Source organism: Geospiza fortis, unplaced genomic scaffold (assembly GCF_000277835.1).
Source record: "Geospiza fortis unplaced genomic scaffold, GeoFor_1.0 scaffold98, whole genome shotgun sequence".
Lineage (NCBI taxonomy): Eukaryota > Metazoa > Chordata > Aves > Passeriformes > Thraupidae > Geospiza > Geospiza fortis.
In genome coordinates, this window is record NW_005054306.1 from 3,733,227 (window position 1) to 3,753,770 (window position 20,544).

The 20,544-nt window shown below is 40.0% G+C and overlaps 1 protein-coding gene across 1 annotated transcript in view; it reads left to right on the forward strand.

Annotated features, from left to right (window-relative positions):
- CDC40 (cell division cycle 40) overlaps nucleotides 1-14,457 on the forward strand; it is a 37,931-nt gene extending 23,474 nt beyond the window's left edge. Inside the window, exons 9-17 of the mRNA XM_005418499.2 lie at nucleotides 1,499-1,638; nucleotides 3,219-3,293; nucleotides 3,880-3,925; nucleotides 5,270-5,371; nucleotides 6,605-6,720; nucleotides 6,804-6,937; nucleotides 11,460-11,536; nucleotides 12,960-13,104; nucleotides 13,854-14,457. Coding sequence (XP_005418556.2) covers nucleotides 1,499-1,638; nucleotides 3,219-3,293; nucleotides 3,880-3,925; nucleotides 5,270-5,371; nucleotides 6,605-6,720; nucleotides 6,804-6,937; nucleotides 11,460-11,536; nucleotides 12,960-13,104; nucleotides 13,854-14,031 — 1,013 coding nt within the window. The 3' untranslated portion in view covers nucleotides 14,032-14,457. The remainder of the gene's footprint in view (nucleotides 1-1,498; nucleotides 1,639-3,218; nucleotides 3,294-3,879; nucleotides 3,926-5,269; nucleotides 5,372-6,604; nucleotides 6,721-6,803; nucleotides 6,938-11,459; nucleotides 11,537-12,959; nucleotides 13,105-13,853) is intronic.
- The last annotated feature ends 6,087 nt before the right edge of the window (nucleotides 14,458-20,544 follow it).

Below are 20,544 nucleotides of genomic sequence, written 5' to 3' on the forward strand. Positions count from 1 at the left end.
TAAACTTGGACTAATTTCACTTCATACTGTGAAGAGCAGCGTGGAAGTATCATTTTTCAGGGTACTGGTTTTATTTATTTAATTTCAATGTTACTAGATGCACATATCTCTTTTCTGTTTCACAGAACAAACATATTTGAAGTTAAGGGTTTGGCTTAGTTTCAGCTTCAGAATTATTGTAGTTTTATGTGTCAGTATTTTCATCAGCAGGTAGTGCTCTGAGTTATGGTTTATGAGCAATTTAGAAAATCACTTGGACTTTACACTTCCTCAATTTTTAATGTAAATGTTCTTGCTGTCATACTATGAATAATTATATATCAATTAATTATCCTGCAGAAGCCTGTAGTATGTAGTACCTTCAAAGAAAATGGTTTGGTAATTAAGTAGAATTCAGTAATTTTTTAAGCTGTTACTTCAGCTGTGTGCATACAAAACAGCCCTGTGCAGCACTGCTTGGTGTGGATAGTTTGGTAGACAGGGTCTCCCTTTGTGTGCCAGTTTCTACAGCCAGGCTCACACACACACGAGCTGTGAGCATCCTTTCTAATGTGCATTGAGGAAAAAGTGGTGGCTGTGAGAAAAGCATTGCTGGCATTAGAACATTGTTCTGTTTATGTGTAGTAGATCATGATGGTATTTATAGCAGCGAGCATAACAAACATGAAATTTTAGCCTCTGAGCCTCCTACGGACTAATTATTTTGTATCCAAGTTTTCATGCTCTCTACCTGAAATTTCACAGGGAAAGACCTTGCCATGTAAACTGTGATCTCACATGCAAACATTCCAGAAATACTCCATTTTGAAGATGTGTGTATGCATGAATACTGTGCAAGAGTACAACCAAAACTGCCACAACAACATTCCAGAAACTGAGAAATGAATTTAATCAGTGCACAGTTTATTGTCATAGCTACCCAACATACGTCTACTCTGAAATAATCCATTTTCCTGCACAATGCATCCCTGTGTTTCTGACTGTTCAGTCGCTTCTTAAATCTAGTCAAAGAGCAGTTGTTGGCTGGTGCTGACCAATATTGGTTCATACTGGCCAAATGAGTCTTTTTTTCCTTGATTTGTAATTCTCTTGACATGACTGACACAGCACAGAGCTGGCCAGAATGTGAGTTGCAAGCAAATGTCAGGGTTAGAGTTGCACAGTTTAATCTATGTAGCTTTAGTGTAAGTGAAGTCTTTTTGGTCAGGGGAACTCTCTTGCTGTTTGATGAGTAAAATGGGTAAGAGAAAGATTGTCTTCATGTTTGGATGGTAAGGTTCCGAGCAGACTTTGCTGAAATGACATAATTTAACTGATGTCAAATAAGATTCCACATCTGTATGAGGAAGCTGCTTTTTCTTATACCCCCTCTCTCACCTCTCACTCTTCAGCAGAGCAGCTGTGTTGAGAAAACCGTAATTGTGTGAGTTGTTAAGCCTTTCAAAGATTATAACCTCTTAAAATAAGGATTCTCAGAATTCCGTGTTTACCTTTTCAGTTAAAGAAATGTATGACTATCAGGGGAGATCTTATCTTCATGTCCCTCAAGATGTTGGGGTTAATCTCCGTTCTACAGTACCACCTGAGAAGTGCTATCTTCCAAAGAAACAAATTCATGTATGGTCTGGGCATACAAAGGTAGGAATGTTTGTGAGCATAACAACCCATTTAATTTTCTGTCTGCGGCTGGTAATTTCTATAAAACTGAAGAATCAGTAGAAAGGAAGAGTATTTTCCTCTTTACCATACTCTGCGTGTAATTAGTTGAGTTACATGCTCACACAAGGTGTTTGCCTGCTCCGTTGCAGTTGTCTAGCTGCATAAGCTTTTGTGTTAACATAGTGACTTCCTGACCTACCTTAAAGGGAAAAGTATTATTCAGTGACTTTGGGGGGCATTTGAAGTTATTTCATAAATTACAATGTGAATAACAATAAAGCTGATTCTAGAGATTCCTAAGAATGTTTGGGGGTTGAGGTTTTTTGTACTAAGAGTACTTAAGGGCTATTTCATATCAAACTTAGGTAAAGTTACATAGGTTTGGTGATTACAGGTTTCCCAAATATAGCTAATACCTTTGAGAGGTGTGTCTTGGTAAGGGTTTTCTTTGATGCTGCTTAACATCCACAGTTCCTTCTTGTGTTAGATACCAAAACAATATACACACTTCTGGTGTTAGAACAGCGTTTCACTGCTCAGGGTTCTACAGCATATACTCAATTTGCTGCTTCTATTGCCACTAATTTGGGGGGAATATTCTGCACTGCAATGGACATCACCTTAATAATATTTGGAAGATGGAAGAAAGGAGGACACAGGGAATGGTTTTGGCTTTTACCCTTTTTTCACATCTCTGAGCTCTTCTTAAATGATTGCTGCATCAACAAGCTTATAGCTGCAACTATCAGGGCTTTCCAGAATGACATCTCCTCCCCAAAGCTCTAGTCCCTCCTCTGCCTATTATCCTATTACACCAGACTGATGTATAAAATGGCTTTTTCCTTCAAACAAGGTAAATAATGATATCTATGAGAGAGGCACAAGAAAAATGGACTGTCAAATTTAGAAAATCTGGGGGATATAAGTAGACAATAATAGGGAGGATAAAGTACCCAGCTCCAACCAGAGGTGGGAGGGAGGAACTGGATGGCATATGAATAGAGTAATCAACATGAAATCAAAAAGAGGAACATTAAAACCATGAGTACTTGGGCTTTCTTTGGGCTTCCCAGAAAGGAGTACCTGGAATACAGACAGCTGTGAAGATGCTGTGCCCAAGAAATCTGAGCTCACTGGGTAGAAGGCATTGGTACTATGTGTAAGAAATTGAGCTGGCCAAAACTTTTTTCTTTTCTTTTTTTTTTTTTTTTTTTTTTGAAAAATTCCATACCTGCCCCATCTGAAAAGGCTTGTTATGCAGAGGCAGTTCCTTTAACCCCCAGTTTGTATTTATTTGCTGTGTTTGCCACAGTAATGGTGTGGTTGTTGAAGGAGGTTATATATACAGCCGTTAAAGTGAAACAAATTTTTTCCAATAGCATTTGTTCAAAATACATCACTGTTTCTAAAATGGAATGTGGGCAGATTATTTCTTTTCTAGGTACAGTATCTGTATATTTTATGAAGATAAGCTTTAGCTTTTTGCTTGGAAAAGGGCAAATGAACTGAAGAAACTTCTAGATTATCCACTTACTGTTAACTTATGTTCTTATTTACAGGGTGTCAGTGCAGTCAGATTGTTTCCTCTGTCTGGGCATATAATGTTGTCTTGCTCTATGGATTGCAAAATTAAGGTGAGTTATTTTTCTGTTTTCATGAATACATTTCATATGATCCTGGAATATAGACAGTGCATTTTAGGATACACAAACATACTTCTACCAAACACCTTTTGTCTGTGTTAGAACAGTGTTAGTTATTTTTTAGTAGCATTTAGGAGGTCACAAGTTTCTCACCTTATTGCCTTTGTTGTTATATTAATTCATTTTCTGTGAAGCCTGGTTTTACAACTGACAGTAAGTCTCTGCTGAAATCTTTTACTGAAGCATTTGTGGTGTGAACTACATTGTGGTGTGAATCTCACTTCAGTCCAGCATATATCAACAGAAAGCTGATGTTTTGGGTTGTTTTTTTAGTAGCAAAACTTTAAGTCATTAAAGTTGGAATATGGTATGGGAATTTTAGTTATTCTAAGGGAATTTTGCTGACAGGAAGATGACAGCATTCTAGTGAATTTCTGGATAGATTGTGATTAATCAGTACATGGTATATGTTTGTAACTAATTTCTTAAAAGACGTTTGGCAAATGTTTACACTTAATTTCAGCATCATCATTGTTTAACAATTGACATATTTGCCCTCCATCCGTTTTTTTCCTAGCTTTGGGAAGTATATGGTGATCGAAGATGTCTACGAACATTTATTGGTAATAGTCTTTTTTTAAACTCATTTATGTCTAGAACAGCTTGCTGGAAGAATATGATTTAGGTTAGCTTATTAATTTGTCATAGAGAGGACTTGTGTGAATGCAAGGCCCTGGTTGTTTGGAATGATCTTGGCAGTAAGAACTGAAACAGGTGCACATTTTGTTAAGAACTTCGTCATTATTCCAAGCAATTTAATGTATAACACCTTACAGCCCTTAAAACAAAACATTAGTGTCCTACAGTCACAAATACTTTATGCAAGACTTCTTTTCAAAAGCAAAGTTTTGACATGAAATTGCCCCATCTTCATGTTGAAAACAGCAACCCTCTGTATTTAACCGGTGAGGGTGTCTCATGGTCTGATCTCTCCTTAAATAGGTCATTCCATCTGTGCTGAGTTTTTAGTGCAAAAGCATGGGAAGTCTTTTTAGGTTCAGGTGCAGTCTTTGTTCATGTAACAGGTGCTTTTTAAAGCAGATAGCTGATAGAGAGAGAGAAATACAAACTTCTTAGCAATCTTGAATGCAGAACAAAAGTAGCTGATTCTCCTATTGAAATAGGAACATTTCTAGAACACTGAGTGAATATATGTTGAGTAACAAGAAAGAAGTCTTTTTTTACCTATTATTTCTGATGACAGCAGTGTGGCAAAGATGATGGCTCAAAAAATGTTCTCTCTCAATAGACTACTCTTTTTGAACAATGTGACTGTTTTTCTCAAAAGGTTCTTATTATCAACCAGATTTGCCTACCATTTTGCTATATTTCAATTATTGTGTCAATATTTCAACTAAAAAGAACTGCAAGTCTGATGTGGTGGTCACATAAAAGTATTAAGGCTAAGGGGTAACAAGATTAACATCAGATGAAAGCATTCTTAATTTTCTGATCTAATATTTCCCATATTTTGTATCTGCTTTCTAATTTTAAATGTTTCTCAATTAGATGAGTCTCATGTAGTGTTTGTCTCTCCTCTTTTTCATTAGATGTTGCCATTTATTAGAGTATTTTAAATTTCTTCTGAAGTTCTGCTTGTGTGTCAATTTATACAAGTTTATACTTGTTTATCAAGTTGGTTCTGTGCAGTGCTTTTGTTTTTCTCTCCAGTGTTTTAGAGGTGTGAGGGTGTTACAAGGTTTTATTCTCACTATTCTTTAGGAGTTACTTTTTCTCACTTGAATTATTCTTTACTACTTTTCATGAAGAACTTCAGTAAGTTATTTTCTTCATCTCTTTGCATTGTTAGAGCATTTAACTTGAGTAGTATGGGTTGGGGTTTTTTTTTAATTAATTCTAAGTATGAATGGATGAAAGTCTACCATTGCATTTTTTCTGTTTTGTAGGACACAGTAAAGCTGTCCGAGACATCTGTTTTAACAACGCAGGCACTCAGTTCCTTAGTGCTGCATATGACCGCTATCTAAAACTCTGGGACACTGAAACAGGTAGGCTTCTGTTTGTAGGCACTGCTATTTGGCAGTGGTTTTAATTAATAGTGACTGCAAAGATATCTCAGCATTCAGGTTGTTTCCTGTTGTCCTTCATATTGTCTTGTAGTTCACTGTTTAGGCTTTCATTGCAGGATAATTAGTCTATTTTCACAAATGTTTTGTTGTTATCTGCAATTGTGCAACTGACACTACCTGTATTTCATATAGCTTTTTATTTGAGGAGTTTGTTAGTTGTTTGTAATGCTAGAACAATTTTCAGCAAAAAGACATCTTGTCAAATCATTTAATTGTATGTTTACATCTACAGGCATAAAATTACTCTTTACATCTAAATATGCTTAAATTAGGAAAATTATCTCACTTGGTCTTTCGCTTAACCTTAAAAGCGCTCCAAATAAGAAAAGGTGGTCACCTGCTGGTATAGAGAGTTGAAGGGTAGGATTGATGCTCTCATGCCTGGGAGATGCTCCGTAACATTCTGCTACAAATAGTTTAAGTTAAAAAAAATACAGGATAGATTTTGTTAGTACTCTTTTAAACCTAGGTCTCTTCCTAAGATAGGAAGTTCCCATGTTTGAAAAAGTTGTTAGCTTTCTGGGTTAGCAGAAATCTAATCTTATACAGCCAGAAAGGTGTAAGTCTAATTCTCCAGTGTTGAGTCTGAACTTGAGTCTGAGCTCAGTTCTTTAGACAGAACGTTTGGATTGACGCGTCTCCTGTAAGTTACAGATAAGGAGTTATCAGGGTATTTGTGCTGAAGCTAAGAGAGGAGGACAGGACTTTATTTTGCAGTTGGATTACTGTTAACCTTTTCTGAGGTTAGTCTTGAATTCTTGCCCAAATTTGTATCTCTTGTTGAGAAGACCTCTGATCCCAAGGAGATATGTATTGCAGAGACAGTGGTTAGCTTGTGATATCCTGAACCTGTCCTTATGTTCTTGTTATGTCCTGGTGGCATACAGGGTACCAAGCAGTTGTATTGTTTGGGAATTGTAGCAAACTTACAGAGCAGTTTGTGTGTGTGCATGTTTATGCAGGTGCATGCATACAAATGTGAAAGATGGTCTAATCAAAGAGCAGGGCAAATTCTGCCCTCTAATTCTCTCAAGGACATTAAAAGAAGTGTTGTCTGCTCTTAGTAAAGTGCTTTTTTTCAGTATCTGGAAACAACCAATCAGCCCCTAGCACTTCCAACCTGATACACTATAAATGGGTTTTCTGTTGCAGGGCAATGTATTTCAAGATTCACCAACAGGAAGGTTCCTTATTGCGTTAAGTTCAATCCTGATGAAGATAAACAAAATCTCTTTGTTGCTGGGATGTCAGATAAGAAAATTGTACAGGTATGTCTACTCAATATTTATTTCTCTAAGAGTACTGGTATTTAGTAAAAAACAGGTTCTTATTCTGACTTTTTAAATTGTAGTGGGATATTCGAAGTGGTGAGATTGTGCAGGAATACGACAGGCATTTGGGAGCTGTCAACACCATTGTGTTTGTGGATGAAAATAGAAGGTTTGTGAGTACATCTGATGACAAGAGTTTAAGAGTCTGGGAATGGTAAGTCTAAAATTTTGAATTTTACCTCAAAAATTTTACCTCAGAGCATATTGTGAGCAAACTGAGAAGAGTGTTCGTTTTTAGAAGTACACATAGCACATAGGCCACTGGAGTGTACTGAGTTCTAGCTAGCTCAGGAAAAGCATCAAAACCCTGTTCTGACTTAATGCTTGAGACACTTCATTGATTTCCTCTTCCCCAAAGAAAACATAAGACAGCCCTATCAACCTGAAGCACACTGCACTCTGTTAGTGGTCTCTGCTCTCTCCCCTTTGCCCAAGGGTGTATTAGTCTTTAAATCAACTCTTAAAGCGATGTCTGCTCTATTACAATTGGTGTGTGTTGGTTTTGAATGCTTTGAACTTGGATGTCCATAGTATTATATGATACTTGGCCCATGTTTGAAGTAACTAGTTTAGTGTAGCTTTATTCTGGTTTTCTGTTAGTCTGGCTTTTTGGCAATAACTGGTACACACAGTATGAATACAATAGACGACAGAAAAGGGAGAGTCTGTCCAGGAAAAAATAATACAAAATATTTGACATGGCTTCCAGTTTTTAACATTTAACCTGCAGAGAAAACAGATCACTCCTATCTGAAATGTTTTTCACAAAGTTCTAGGTACTAAGATCTTGAACTTAGAACTTCTTAGATTTCTTTAGGATTTGTGAATTTATTTTTGAAATAATCAATCTCATATCTTGAGGTATTCATTTCCTTTTGCTGTTCACACATGCAAAACTGTTGCATAATGCAGAATCTAGTTCAACAGTTCTGTGACTAATCAGTTTCTTCCTAGATGCTTGTTTTTTTTTTTTTTCTGTAGCCTAGACAAGAGACTCCAATCTGTGGTATTGGAATGTTCCCCAAGCAGGCAGCTAAATCCTCAGCTTGTCTGTGATCGTCTGCAATCATTGCCAGTAGCAGTGGGAATGACCAAAGTCTGGGAACTCAGGCTTAGGCTAGACATAAAATGCTGTCACCATATGCTGCTCCGAGAAGGCCTCTGTTCAGTACTTCATAAGCAGACCCATGGATTTACTGAGCTCCTTAAAGAAAAATCTTTACAATACCATGTCTGCTAAGGAATGTCTCCTCTTTGTTGAGTGGGAGGATGATCTTGCTTGCACAAATCTGTTATTTCCTTGAGGCTGGATTGCCCTTGTTTTATGAGCTTTGTGTGATGGCTGAAATAAATAGTGATGTGGGTGGATTTAGTCAGTCTGTGGAGAAAAGCAGGAAAGGCAAAAAGGTTCTGGCATGGGAACATCGCAACCTGATTGTTCCAGTAGCAGAAGTTTTTTTCTTCTGAGGAAAAAAACATGTAATAGTGTTTTGTACACTGAAGAAAGAGCTCCCTTGTTGAAATGATAGGAAACTCGACTCTGTGCAATATTCTGTAATGCAGCTGTTGGGAAATACTTTGGTTTTATAAAGAGCAAATGTAATGCCATCTTCCTGGGCATGACTTGAAAACCTTTCCCCACAACCTACCGTGATATATGCTAATTGATCTGTAAGAATATTTCTATAATTTCAAGACCCAGATTTTTAAAATGCCTTAAAACTAAGTTAATACATTCATTATGAAAGATTTTGGAGTTCAGAAACGTCCGTGGCAAATTATTTCTCAAATCCTTTTTCCTAAGTTGGTTAGAAAAATAATTGCTACTTAGCAGTGATCTGGTTGCTGGCACCTTTGGGCACTTTTCTTTGGTATGTTCTTCAGCACAATGTTTCTTCAGTATCCTACACAAAAAAGTGGAAGTAATTATGACCCAAGTATGGCCTTAAAAGCTAGTAATTAGAAGTTAGTCTAATTGGCTCATTTCAGTTGTCTAGAGGAATTCTGTAGTGTTTTCTAAACACTTTGACTTGGCCAGCGATGGGTAATGGGATGGGATGTCTGACTTTGCACTGAGGAACTCCTGAGAACTTAAATCTCCTTTCCCAAGAATCCATCCTGTGCAAAGATTTCACGGGGCTGTACGTAGAATTGCTGTTGGTTAGTTGTTGAAAGTTCAGACTTCAAGTATAGCACAAACTCTTGTAGATTACATAATTTATTTAGGAAGATTAAAGGGAGTACTTGAAAATTTGCCTGCTTTTGCATTTCATGTGATTGAGATATTAAAGTTGGCACGGGTATCATATACTGTGTTCTGTCTTCTAGAAATGCAAAATATTATTTTGTCTTTGCTTTGTATGCACCTAATCCTGCTTGGGTAAGCACTGAAATGATGTGAACATTTAACTTTGGAGGCTGTTAGTTCTTTTTACCTCTGAGTCAGCGAGCAAAGCAAGAACTGTGCAGTGGTAACTTAGTTATTATGCTGACAGGTTTTGGAGACTTGTTATCTCTGTAAATCTGTGCCCCTCAGTGAGTCTTTTCACCATGGCTCCTGGTAGAGATAATGTAGTCTCCTGAGAGACGTCTTCACTATGTGTAGGTCCCAAAACTGGATTGGGTTGTACTGAGGGTTTGGGTTGGCTTGGTTCTTTTCCTTCTTTTGTTGAAAAGATTTTTCTGTCTCTTGCATGGGGAAGGAGTTGTATCAAAACCCCAGAGTAAAACACTTGTAAATCTTGGCTAGCAGATAGAATTTCTGATATTTAAAACTTTTCAGCCTTTGAAATGCTATGAAGTGGGGAAAGAACTTTAAAATATTTAAATTTTAAATATTTGTCACAAAAAACAAATATGTCACATGAGTTTTGAGGTTGGGCAACCATCATAGCATCTGTGTTGGTAATTTTTTTAAGGGAGCAGGCTGACATTACTTATTTAGCAATTTGACCGGAAGCAAATGTGAAACACAAATGCATCTCTTTATTCTGCCTAATAATTTAATGCAGCATATCCTGCTGCCATCCTAAGTGTGCCTGGTAGGTATCAACATAAAGCAGAGCTGTTGTGGATAAATTCTAGCAGGTGAGCCTGCCTTCATTTGTAAAAGGAGAAGCAAAACAATCCATGCTGCATTTAAATTTCTGACTGCAGAATAATTCAGTATTGGAGACACATCTTCTGTGATGAGACTTGAATGGGGCTTCCAGTGGGATTGGTTTTACCAGAAGGTTGTTGGTCGGCAGGAGTGTTGGGTGGTGGGAGTGGATCAGAGCCTGGCCTTGCTGCAGCAATGACCTTGTGTCCTGTTGCAAGTGGAGCTGGGAATGGTTTGGGGAGGGTGTGGCACTTCCTGGGCTGGTGTGTTGATCATCTTCACAGATTTGCTGCCCAATGGCCATCTTAGGTTATTCTGTTTGGAAGCTGGTTGTCCCTGGCCTAAACTGCATGCTTTTATCCATGGAGTGTACCAAGTGGGTTGCCCTTCTTATTCTGGGGAGTAAATGATTTTAACTCACAGGAGCATTTGTGTTGCTTGCTGACAACAGAGCAGCTCCTCACCCTGCTGCCCCTGTGTGTATTGCTTAACTGGAGATGAGGGAAATAACTTCCTGCACAATAAAGCAGCATGCTAATTACCTTGCTAATGCTGACCATATTGCCATCCAGCAAGGCTGGGGCAGCTGGGACGAGGCAGCCACCCACGCTCTCCGCTCCCCGAGTGTCCCAGCAGCCCTTCTGCTCTGTGAATTACACAGTGGAGTCATAAACATCCCCTTTGTATTAATTAATGTTGCTACAGAACATTTTGCATGTGCTTTCTGCAGAATACATTAATCAAATCTATTTTCTGCTGGAGGTTTCTTTTGCTTAATGAGAAAGCCGTGTACTTGCCTTCCCTTTTTTCCAGTCTTCCAGTGCAGAGTATGAGGAATGCTGTGAATATGCACAAACTGTTAGTAATTCAATTTATATAGTCAAAACCAAAGGGCAGTTCTGTGGAGTAAGGATTAGACTGTCCTTGTTTTTACCCTAGGCCTTTGTACAGGACAGTGTATGTTAAGAACATGCACTGGCACAGTCTTTATGCAATTGAGCTGAGGAGTTCAGCGTTCAGTTCAGCTGTGAATATTTGGAATTTGGTTGGCATCCCATTTGGGGAGGTCAGGAGGAAAAGGGCATGTCAAAGAGATGAGAGAGAGTCCTTTTTTCTTTTCCTTTAAAAAATGTTTAAAAAGAAAAATTTAAAAAATACAGAAATATTGATTTAAAACAAAACTCAAGTCAGTAAGATGTTCCAGTAAGATCCATGCATATGTCAGTATGTTCTTGCTATCTAAATAGGAACTTTGTAAGAGCTGCAGTTATACTGGAGGCAATAAAGGAACTTTGTGCTACAGTTTTGCTCTTAACAATTAGAATTATTACTCTAATTTAGACTCTGGCTCATTTGACTGGGGTAAATTCACACTCTCAGAGGTTATGCTTTAGATGGCTCTGCATCTGGAGCTCTAGGGTGGACATTCATAATGTTTTTGAGTTTTTGCGTATTCTTCCTTTGGATGCCACCATACATTCTCCATGGTTCAGTTGCCACATAAATCAGCTGACTTGAAGCAGCTCTTTGGAACATCTCCATGTCTTCATAAAACACATACTTCTTCCTTTTGCAGGGACATTCCTGTTGACTTCAAGTACATAGCTGAGCCGAGCATGCATTCCATGCCAGCCGTGACTTTGTCTCCAAATGGTAGGTTAACACTTTACTGCCTTCTTAGACTTAATTTACATAGGCACCCCTTACTCATTATTATCTCTGTGATGTTGCTGTGTTTCATCCTTCTTTCACCCCAGACTAACCCCTCCCCAGTCAGTCTGTGCACTTAATCCAAGACTGGATTGGATCGTGTTTTGATTTAAAATTCTAAAGAACAAGTATGTCAAAATGAGGGTTTATATCAGGGTACCTGTGTCAGTTTAAAATTAAGCCTTCATCCAGATGAGGCAAAAGGACTCTCCATAGAGCTACCGTGTACTCTTTGCTGTATTTAAACTATTAAGAGCAAGAATGGAGGGAACTGACAGTAGTAGCAGAGTATTAAGCAAGTTCAGCAGTCCTTGTGGTGCCACAGTTAAAGTAGAAACTCATGTTGTACAGGATCCTGTTCCCTTCTGTTATGAATGTAGTCCAAATAATTCTTGCATAAGATAAATCCTAAATTATCTCAGTGTTTCTGTATGTTAATGTTCACGGGTGTTTATGTTCTTCAATTAAAATCATGCTGAAGAAGGATAGTTGTTTAGTGCCTCAAGTAATCAGTGAAAATCCTTCTAACAAGGCAAAATTCCTGTTATCTGTTTTGGCCAAATTTAAACAGCTTTAGTGTCACCATTATTACAGTGTTGCCAGACTTGCTGTTAACAATCCCATTAGGCTGAGTAGAGGCTGATCAACTTGTTGCACAGCCAATGTTATGTTGTCACTGCATAAAACACTTTAAAGGCAGTGCCAATATGCAGAGTTCAGGACAGAAGTTTCTGTTCTGGGTGTTCTGTAGCACATCATCATTACTGGATTCTCAGGCAGGAGTTAATGCACTGCCAAGATGCAAAATGAGATGAAGTTATGATTAGAAAAGCCTCAATTTTTCTTTCACTAAAATATCTTTATTAATTGCATTCCATTAAGGCAGAGAATACTACATAGTTGCAAACTCCTCCGTCTACCTTAGACCTCTTTTCCCATAAAGAAAAGAGGGGGTGACTTCCTTAGAGTACCAACAAAACAGGTGATCAGGTAGAGTGCAGCTAGATGGATTTTTTTCCCCTCACTGATTTATGTGATTATGTGCCACCAGCAAGATTACACAGTATCTTAAAAACTTAACAGAAGTCACTGAGGTTGATGCAGCACATAGCTGGAGCAGTCAGAGCTTTAGTAGAGTCCTGAGTGCATTTTGTAGGAATAGGCATTCCAAAGCCTGTCAAACATAAGGTTTCAACTCTTGGCAGGCAGAAACAATATCAGCTGTTACCTAAATCTCTGCTACATCATGAAAATCTGGTTTCAGATAGTGCAAGAAAAAAATGTCAAAATCTCTAAAAACATCCCAGTTAGGTCTGTTTCTTCAGATGCAGCACCCTGACACCACCTTTGTTTATTGCATTTATAGGGAAATGGTTGGCTTGCCAGTCAATGGATAACCAAATCTTGATTTTTGGAGCTCAGAACAGATTCAGATTGAACAAAAAGAAAATTTTCAAAGGTCACATGGTAGCTGGCTATGCTTGTCAAGTGGATTTTTCACCTGATATGAGGTAAGTTTTTGTGGAAATGAACTTCATCTTATAACTTGCAAGTATGGATACTAAATTTCCTTTTGAATCCCCTGCAACATTAATGAATGCATAGTCATGTTAGCTCAGCATCGGGCAGAGCTCCCTTGCCAAGCAGCAGAACAGAAGGTTTACTCCTAGCATCTGATAGGACAAAGAGAGGCTTCCACATCTGACTCCCATCTTTTTGCACGTGGTGTGCAGTGCAGGGTCTGTTCCCACAATGTGCACTTGTCTACAGTATCTGGGGTTTGAACTCACCCGCTTTCCCCAGTTCCTAGGTCTAGTGTGGATATCTTCATTTACTGTTCAGAGAACCAACTCTTTCTTCCTGTTGGCTTAGTAATATGCCCATACATTTAGTACTGCATATACATAAGATACAAGTTACTATAAAAACTGGGGAATAACCTCAGCAAACCTGGAGGAAAAAGTGTCTATAATTTTAGAGAAACTTGTGGCACTTTCTCTTGGGTTCCTGTAACACCATGCAGGGTATAATCACACTGCTTAGCAGGTTTACCTCGCAGTTGATGAATCACCTTCTGCAGGACTTGTGTGCTCTTAGAGCACAGACTGAAAGCTAATTCCTTGGTAGGAATGTTTACAGGCTGTGTCAGATGGGAAGCTCCCTAGAGGAAGCTCTTTACTGTTGCTCAGTTGCTGCTTGCAATAGCATGCAAGGAGTCTGCACACATGATACAACTTTCATTTTATTCCTGTTAATACAGCTATGTGATATCTGGAGATGCAGATGGGAAGCTGAACATCTGGGACTGGAAGACAACAAAACTCTACAGCAGGTTAAAAGCACATGACAAAGTCTGTATCGGTGCAGTGTGGCATCCACACGAAACATCCAAAGTCATCACGTGCGGCTGGGATGGTCTGATTAAACTGTGGGACTAGAGGGGGTGCTACAGAGACCAAAAGATGCAAGCCCTGCATACATCTGAGATGAGGGTGCATTCTGCTGTGAGGAGGGGTAGACATTGTAATACTGCATCTCTCAGCTCTCTGTATATATGCACTAAACACCAGGAAATTCAGAAGACTCACGTGAAAGGATATAGTTCTAAATATGGCATCTGGGAATGAGAAGCTAAGCTGAGGTCATCTGAAGCATGCAGAATCATGTGCCAGTTTGTCTCGCCTCTGCTTGTGCAAAACACTCTTGTAAAATAATATAATTTTAAGAAAAACTATTTTTGTGGTTTTGGCTGTCAGAGAGTTTAAAGAGAAAACCAGCAATTGTGTAACTTTCTTCCTAAGAAGAAATCTTTGGTACCTACTGCAATAGAGCTGGAAAAGATAAGCACAAATCCACTTGCTGAGATTTGCTAATTCACACTAGAAATGAAGAACTAATTGGAAGCTAGCAGTTGTCAGATGAACTCTATCAACTGAACATGCCATTCATAGTCTTAGTTTCTGTCTGTAGAATCATGAGGCTACTCACTTTCACTTTTGCAAGTAGTCTTCATTTTCAGGGTTTTCCTCGTAATGGTTGTGTGCTGTGTTGTTTGTCTTCCCATATGCTATTCTGTTCCAATAAGCATGACATGTTAAAAAAAAGTGAATGTCTCTTTTTCTGTTTGGAATAGTTTGTATAATAAGCCCCATGAAGATTTTGACAATTTAATGTATATACATGTGACACCTTTTCTCTTTAAAGAACTTATTTTTAATAAATCTTTTTATAAAAACTGCTTATCTTTATTCAATTTTTCTGTCTTGCAATGTCCATATAAAATATTTCCTACCATTTGATGTTTTAATGTGCAGTTGTATCAGCGTTCAGATAAACTCATTCTCTTGCAGTGTTCATTTAAAACTAAGGCAAGCTGGCAGCAGGAGGAGAAAAAAACCTTTTGACTCCCTGTCTGCTCTCTTTTTTGGGCACATAAAAATAAATGCATGTACCAAATTTTATCCCATTCATCAGTCTTTAATTACAGTTTTGAATTATACTATATTGTTTACTGTAAATCCAATTACTGCTCAACCATTAGAAAGACTAGCAAAGGAGTAATTGCCTTAATTGACAGTAGGATAGAAGCTGAGACAAAGAATCCCAAATGGTCGAGGCAGAAGGAAATGGTTGGTTGTTTTGTGGGTTTTGGGTTGTTTGACTGGATGCAAGAAATTCTGGTCTTTCAAAGAGAGTGTTACACAAGTTAGGCCTTGTGAGTGAACGGGAAGCTTAAGCATTTTTAGGCCAACTCTGTAATGCTGAGCTCAAGAGTCATTCCACTGTCAGTCCATGCTGTTGTGTAACTGCACTGAGTTTACACGGTTACTTTCCCATCCCAGCAGCGTTCTGTGCCTGAAAAAGTCCACATTTTCACAAGCACTATCCTGCTGGTAACTGGGTATTGCCCAGCCTTGTTCTCTTGCAAGTACTGACATAAAAAATGGTAGAGCCTGGAGAGAGGAAAGAGCTGGTCCAGCATGTCCTGCAGACTGATCCTCTGTTGGGAGAGGCTGCTCCTGCTTCTCTGCTCTTCAGCCTGTGGGTGGGAAAGGGCTGCTGCTGTCTTGCAGAGGATGAATTTCTGATGCGCTTTTCAGAGGGAGGGTTTGATTCCTGAGCTGGGAGTTGAGCTCTGGTGTGTGCCCGGTGCTGCTTCAAGAGAAAGTGGGCTGGAGAAATTTGGAACGGATTTTCTCCTTCAAATACATTTCCCAAATGGATATGTGGCGGAGTGCCCTGACTGTTAACAGTTTATATGTACAGAGAAATAAGGAGGAGAAGAGGAATAGAGCAGAAAGAAAATCTCACAGGAACACATACTGGCTTTCACATTATAGAAACACCTTTCCCCAGTGCTTAAAACCATTTAAATCATAATACACATAATGCTTGGCTGTGTTGTTGGTGCTGTGTTTTTCCATGTGTCACCTACCATACTGAACTTTAGATATATACTTGTAAAATAATAGTACATGCAAAATATGAAAATAAGTGTATAAACTCTTGTAGTCATATACTGGGTGTTGTCTTTGGAGGAAAAAAAATAAGAAATGTCTCAATCAATTCTACTGGAGTTGATAAATTAAGATTAAACATTTGCAGCAAGCCCAGAATCAAAATTACCCTAGGAACTTTCAGATAAAATCCTTTGTCCCTCACAGTTGGTCACTGCATTAATCTTTTGTGGAATTTCTCACATCTGCATTGAAGCCTCCAGGGGGAATTTTCATAAGGATAATTCCCTCTTGTTGCAAACTGCAAAGCTCAGGTTGTCAGCTAGTTTGCTGTGCACAGGGATAGATGTGTGTGTGAGTGAGGTGCGAGTCCAGACTTGTTTTTTCAGCAGCCACCTGGGAGGAGGTTTCTTTCTGGGCTAATCAAATCAAATCATTGATCTTGTCAAAATGTCATGTTTGACCAGAAATTGGTCTGTTATAGGGGTTAGTTAGAGCAAGTCTAGGCTGAGACTCTGTGCTGGACTTTGCCTGTGAGCAGACAGATCCAGGGAGAAGTCAGCATTGGGAGAAAAGGGAAGAGTGCATGTTGAGATCCCCAGTTAATTTTCCTCAGACTTTAGTGGAGAGTGCAGCTCAGTGATTCAAGCTGAGCAGACATCTTGGGAGGGCTGGAAGTGAGTGTGTGGCACTGCCAGGAAGGGACACAGCAAAGCTGCAGGGCTACCATCACAGCAACCTTATTTTATTCCCCTTGATCATGCACCTGCAGATTTCAGAAATGACATGCCAATATGTTGCTGCTTTTATTAATACTGATTGCTTTTATAGCAGAAGTTTTACACACCAGTAAACTATCTCCATCGTTCTTCTGTCTGGGAAAATTGATAGTTCCTCTGACCTTTTGCCAGCTTTTTCTTGGACTTTTTTCATATGCAAGAGGGGGAAATAGCCTACATATCCTCATGCATCTTGCCGGTAAGGAGGCTGGTTGTCTTGAAGCAGATGGTCTTGGCATCTGTCTTGCTCAGAGTTTATAATTGTCCCCAGTAAGATGGGGCTGCTCAGTCTTTGCCCTCATTACAAAGAACAAATATCAAAATTACTGTGCATCCAGAAAAGTCCAAGATTGTCTTGTAAAAATCCGATTTTTAGCAGCAGGCAGATGTTTAGCACTCTGTTTAACGCTGTGGTCCTTAACAGCTGATTTAAACAGGGAGCCTTGCAGCTCGGGCAGCCCAGTAACATGATGTACTCTCCTTCTTTCTACCAGCTGGTTATTACAAAATCCTGCTCCCATTTGCTAGGAAGACTCCATGTGACAGGCAGCCTGCATGGGGGGGAGCACACGGAGAGCGGAGGAGGGAGGGGAGTTTTGCTTGGAACACTTTATAAACAGTGTAACCTATACACCAGAAAAAATCAGTTGCCAGGAAGGTTGTTCCTCTGGAGACTACTTAAGGGACTTGTTACTGTAGGTTGACTTAACTAGCATACACTCAAAATTTTAAGCCTCATATTTTACAGGAAAATGTGTCTTTGCTGTTAGGCTTGCTGATAAGCTAAACAGACACCACGGCTGTCTTGCAGCACTCAGAGAAAACTACTTGTGGCAGGGTTATGTTTACAGAAGCTGCTTGCAGAATTTAAAGCTTTCAGGAACAAGCTGCAATAACTTCAGTGAGCCATGGACCTGTAAATTCACCTGGCACACTGGAAGTTTGTCCTCAGACCTGTTTGTTGTCTTCCATGACAGAATATTTAAAATGTGTTAAATGCACTGAGCCTTTCTGAGCCTCCTTTTGCCCTGCTGTGCTTCATGCCGCTGCTCAAATGAAACATTGCTGCATTGGTCAATGGAGTAAGAGGTTCTTGTTAGGCCTTGGTGGTTTTTTGGGTAATCTGGAAGATGTCAGGGCTAACTGAGCCTTCTTCTCTGGTTTGGGAAAGGAAGACAGCAACACAAATCCTCTGGGGAGTCATTTCAGTAATAGGAACTTTATGGAGCTTCAAGACCACTGACAGTTACCCAGACGTACTTCTGGGAGCTGCAGATCTCCCATTCTCCCAGCGTAATTGCCCCATAGTTGGTGTCTTGCTCCTATTCCCCAGCTAAACTCTTTAATTGTGTAATGTCTTTTTTTTATTTGGTGGAGTTTAAACTCTTGCAAAAATGATATTAAGAGAAAAAAAAAAAAAGAAAAATGCCCTGTCGTAGAAGAGTTGTAACAATTTCACCTCCCACCTCAGCTTGCTCCAGGCTGATTTCCCCAGGCACCCCCAAGCCTTTCCTCAGGGCCGTTGTTCATATTTTACTTTGGCATCCCCACACAGTTCTGCTCTTTCAGCTTTTCCTCATGTTCTCTCTCAAACAATTATCTCTTCCAATATTCCTTGGAGATAAAAAGGGAACTCAGACTCTGAAATCATTTGTCAGGCCAGACATCTACAGGAAAAAGAAGGAAGGCCCATTCCCTGGAGTTTCCAAAACCTTGCTGAGTTTTGTCAGAAGAGCTTCCCTGCTGCAAGCTCCTTTCTCTGCCCTGATGCTGATGCTTTGGGAGTACCCTGGGGCAGCAGGACAAGTGGGTTTTGTTTGCTTTTAGTCATTATTCCTCCAATATTAAACAAGTGGAATAACATTATTTCTTCAGATCCTGGATTTTCCTGTTTCTTGGAGCAATTTTTCTTTCATAAAGAAGAAGTTGGAAGTCATTTCAGGGCCTCTCCTGCCTGGCAAGTCAGTTTGAGAGATCAGCATGGGGCTGTCTGGTGAACTCCTAGTCCCTTTGTCTTGGCTGCTCCTGGCTGGCATGGGTGGAGAGACACCAGTGGAGAGACACAAGTTCTCTTAGGGCACAGCTGCTGCTGCTGCCTCAGAGCTCTGACACCAGTCAGGCACCTGTCCCCTCCTCCCTGCAAGGGCAGTGGCACCCTGGGTGCTGGCTCCACTCTAGGTATCTGCAGGTGGATGCAAGGATGGGATTCACATTGTTTGTGACTGATTCACAAATGAATTTCAAACATAGAGGGGGGAAGTACCAGCTAAGACACTGAAGCATTTTCATTACTTGCAGAAGTTTTGTACTGTGTATACCACTGTACTTCCCTTCAGAAAACTGCTTAAACTTGAAGATCTATGTTCATAATCCACCAAAAAGAGCAGGGACATGGCACTGGTGCTCACATCCCTTGTAGGCAGTGCACAGCAGGCTCCTGCTCTCCCTGTGCAAGGTGCTGCCTTTTGGGATAAGGGATGTAACATGAAGTGTCTCTACAAAGGTCTCCTTCTGAAGCAGGTAAAACTCCTTCCATGAGGTCAAACTGCATCATGAACAGAGACTTCTCTTTAAGGGCAGAGATCCTTTCATTACTGCAGGTGGTTCCTTTCAAGGGCCAAGCTTGCTCTGCAGATGCTGCCCCTGAAAGCCAGCAGAGGGGGGCAGGTATAAATATGTCTCTGAATGTAGGTCAGCTCTGAACTTCCACTGCCACTAAACCAGGTCTCTACTGACTGCAATTAAATGTCACATTGTGTTAACAAGCAGGAAAAAATCAAGAGTGATTTCCTACTGAATAACCCTGAGTATCCTGTCAAGGACAAGGGAGCGGCTAATGAAGCTCATGAAATCAAAGTTTTGTAATGAACCAGATGGTCTCAGCTGTTGAATTATTCACCAGAGAGAAGGAGTGCCATTTCTTCAGGTGTGCTACTGGGTGATATGTCTTCCTGGCATCTGCCAAGAAAGGCCAGACATATGTTCCCTTTATGCTTTCTTTGTTCTTTCACAGTTGAGAGGCGCTCGAAGAACAACCTTTCACAAGTCACAATGGGATCAAAGCCTGGGGCCAGAAGTACATGCAATAAATGACAGATTTTGGAGTGCAGCAGGAGGTCACACCTTTGTTTAGGCAAATTTTGGACCCTCCAAGGAAGCCAATGTGACATTCAGAAAGGGCCAAGTTTTCCTGGAGGAGTGTATACGTGTTCTAACAAATTCCCCTCTGTGCTGCCATGGGCTTGCCATGGAAAGCTCATGTTGCAGCATCAGCTGGGATAGTTTGAGGGGCATCTGTTGCTTCTCTTCATTTTCACCAGGTTATGGACAGTTCTGATTCACAAATGTGGTTTATAAATCACTGTGAGCCTGTCTGAAAGAGAAATGCCCTCACCGCCACAAAAGGATTTGTGCAAGTAGAATTGCCCCTACTCCTGGGTCATCTCTGCGAGGATCCACTTCAGACCAACCTGAAACATCTCCTGGTGGAGTTGTCCAACTGATGCAATAATGCTCCACATCAGGAACGAGACCTTTCATCATGTCTTTGTTAGGTGGGGTTGGCACTGGCTGTGGCCACCATGAGTGGCCTGAGGAGGCTCCTGGGCTGGAAGCCATGGCCTGGCTGCTCTGGAGAGCTGATGCACGTGCCTGCAGGAATGTGGGGAGATGCCCAGTGCACCTGGGGACAGCAGGCCAGCAGAATGGGGGGACA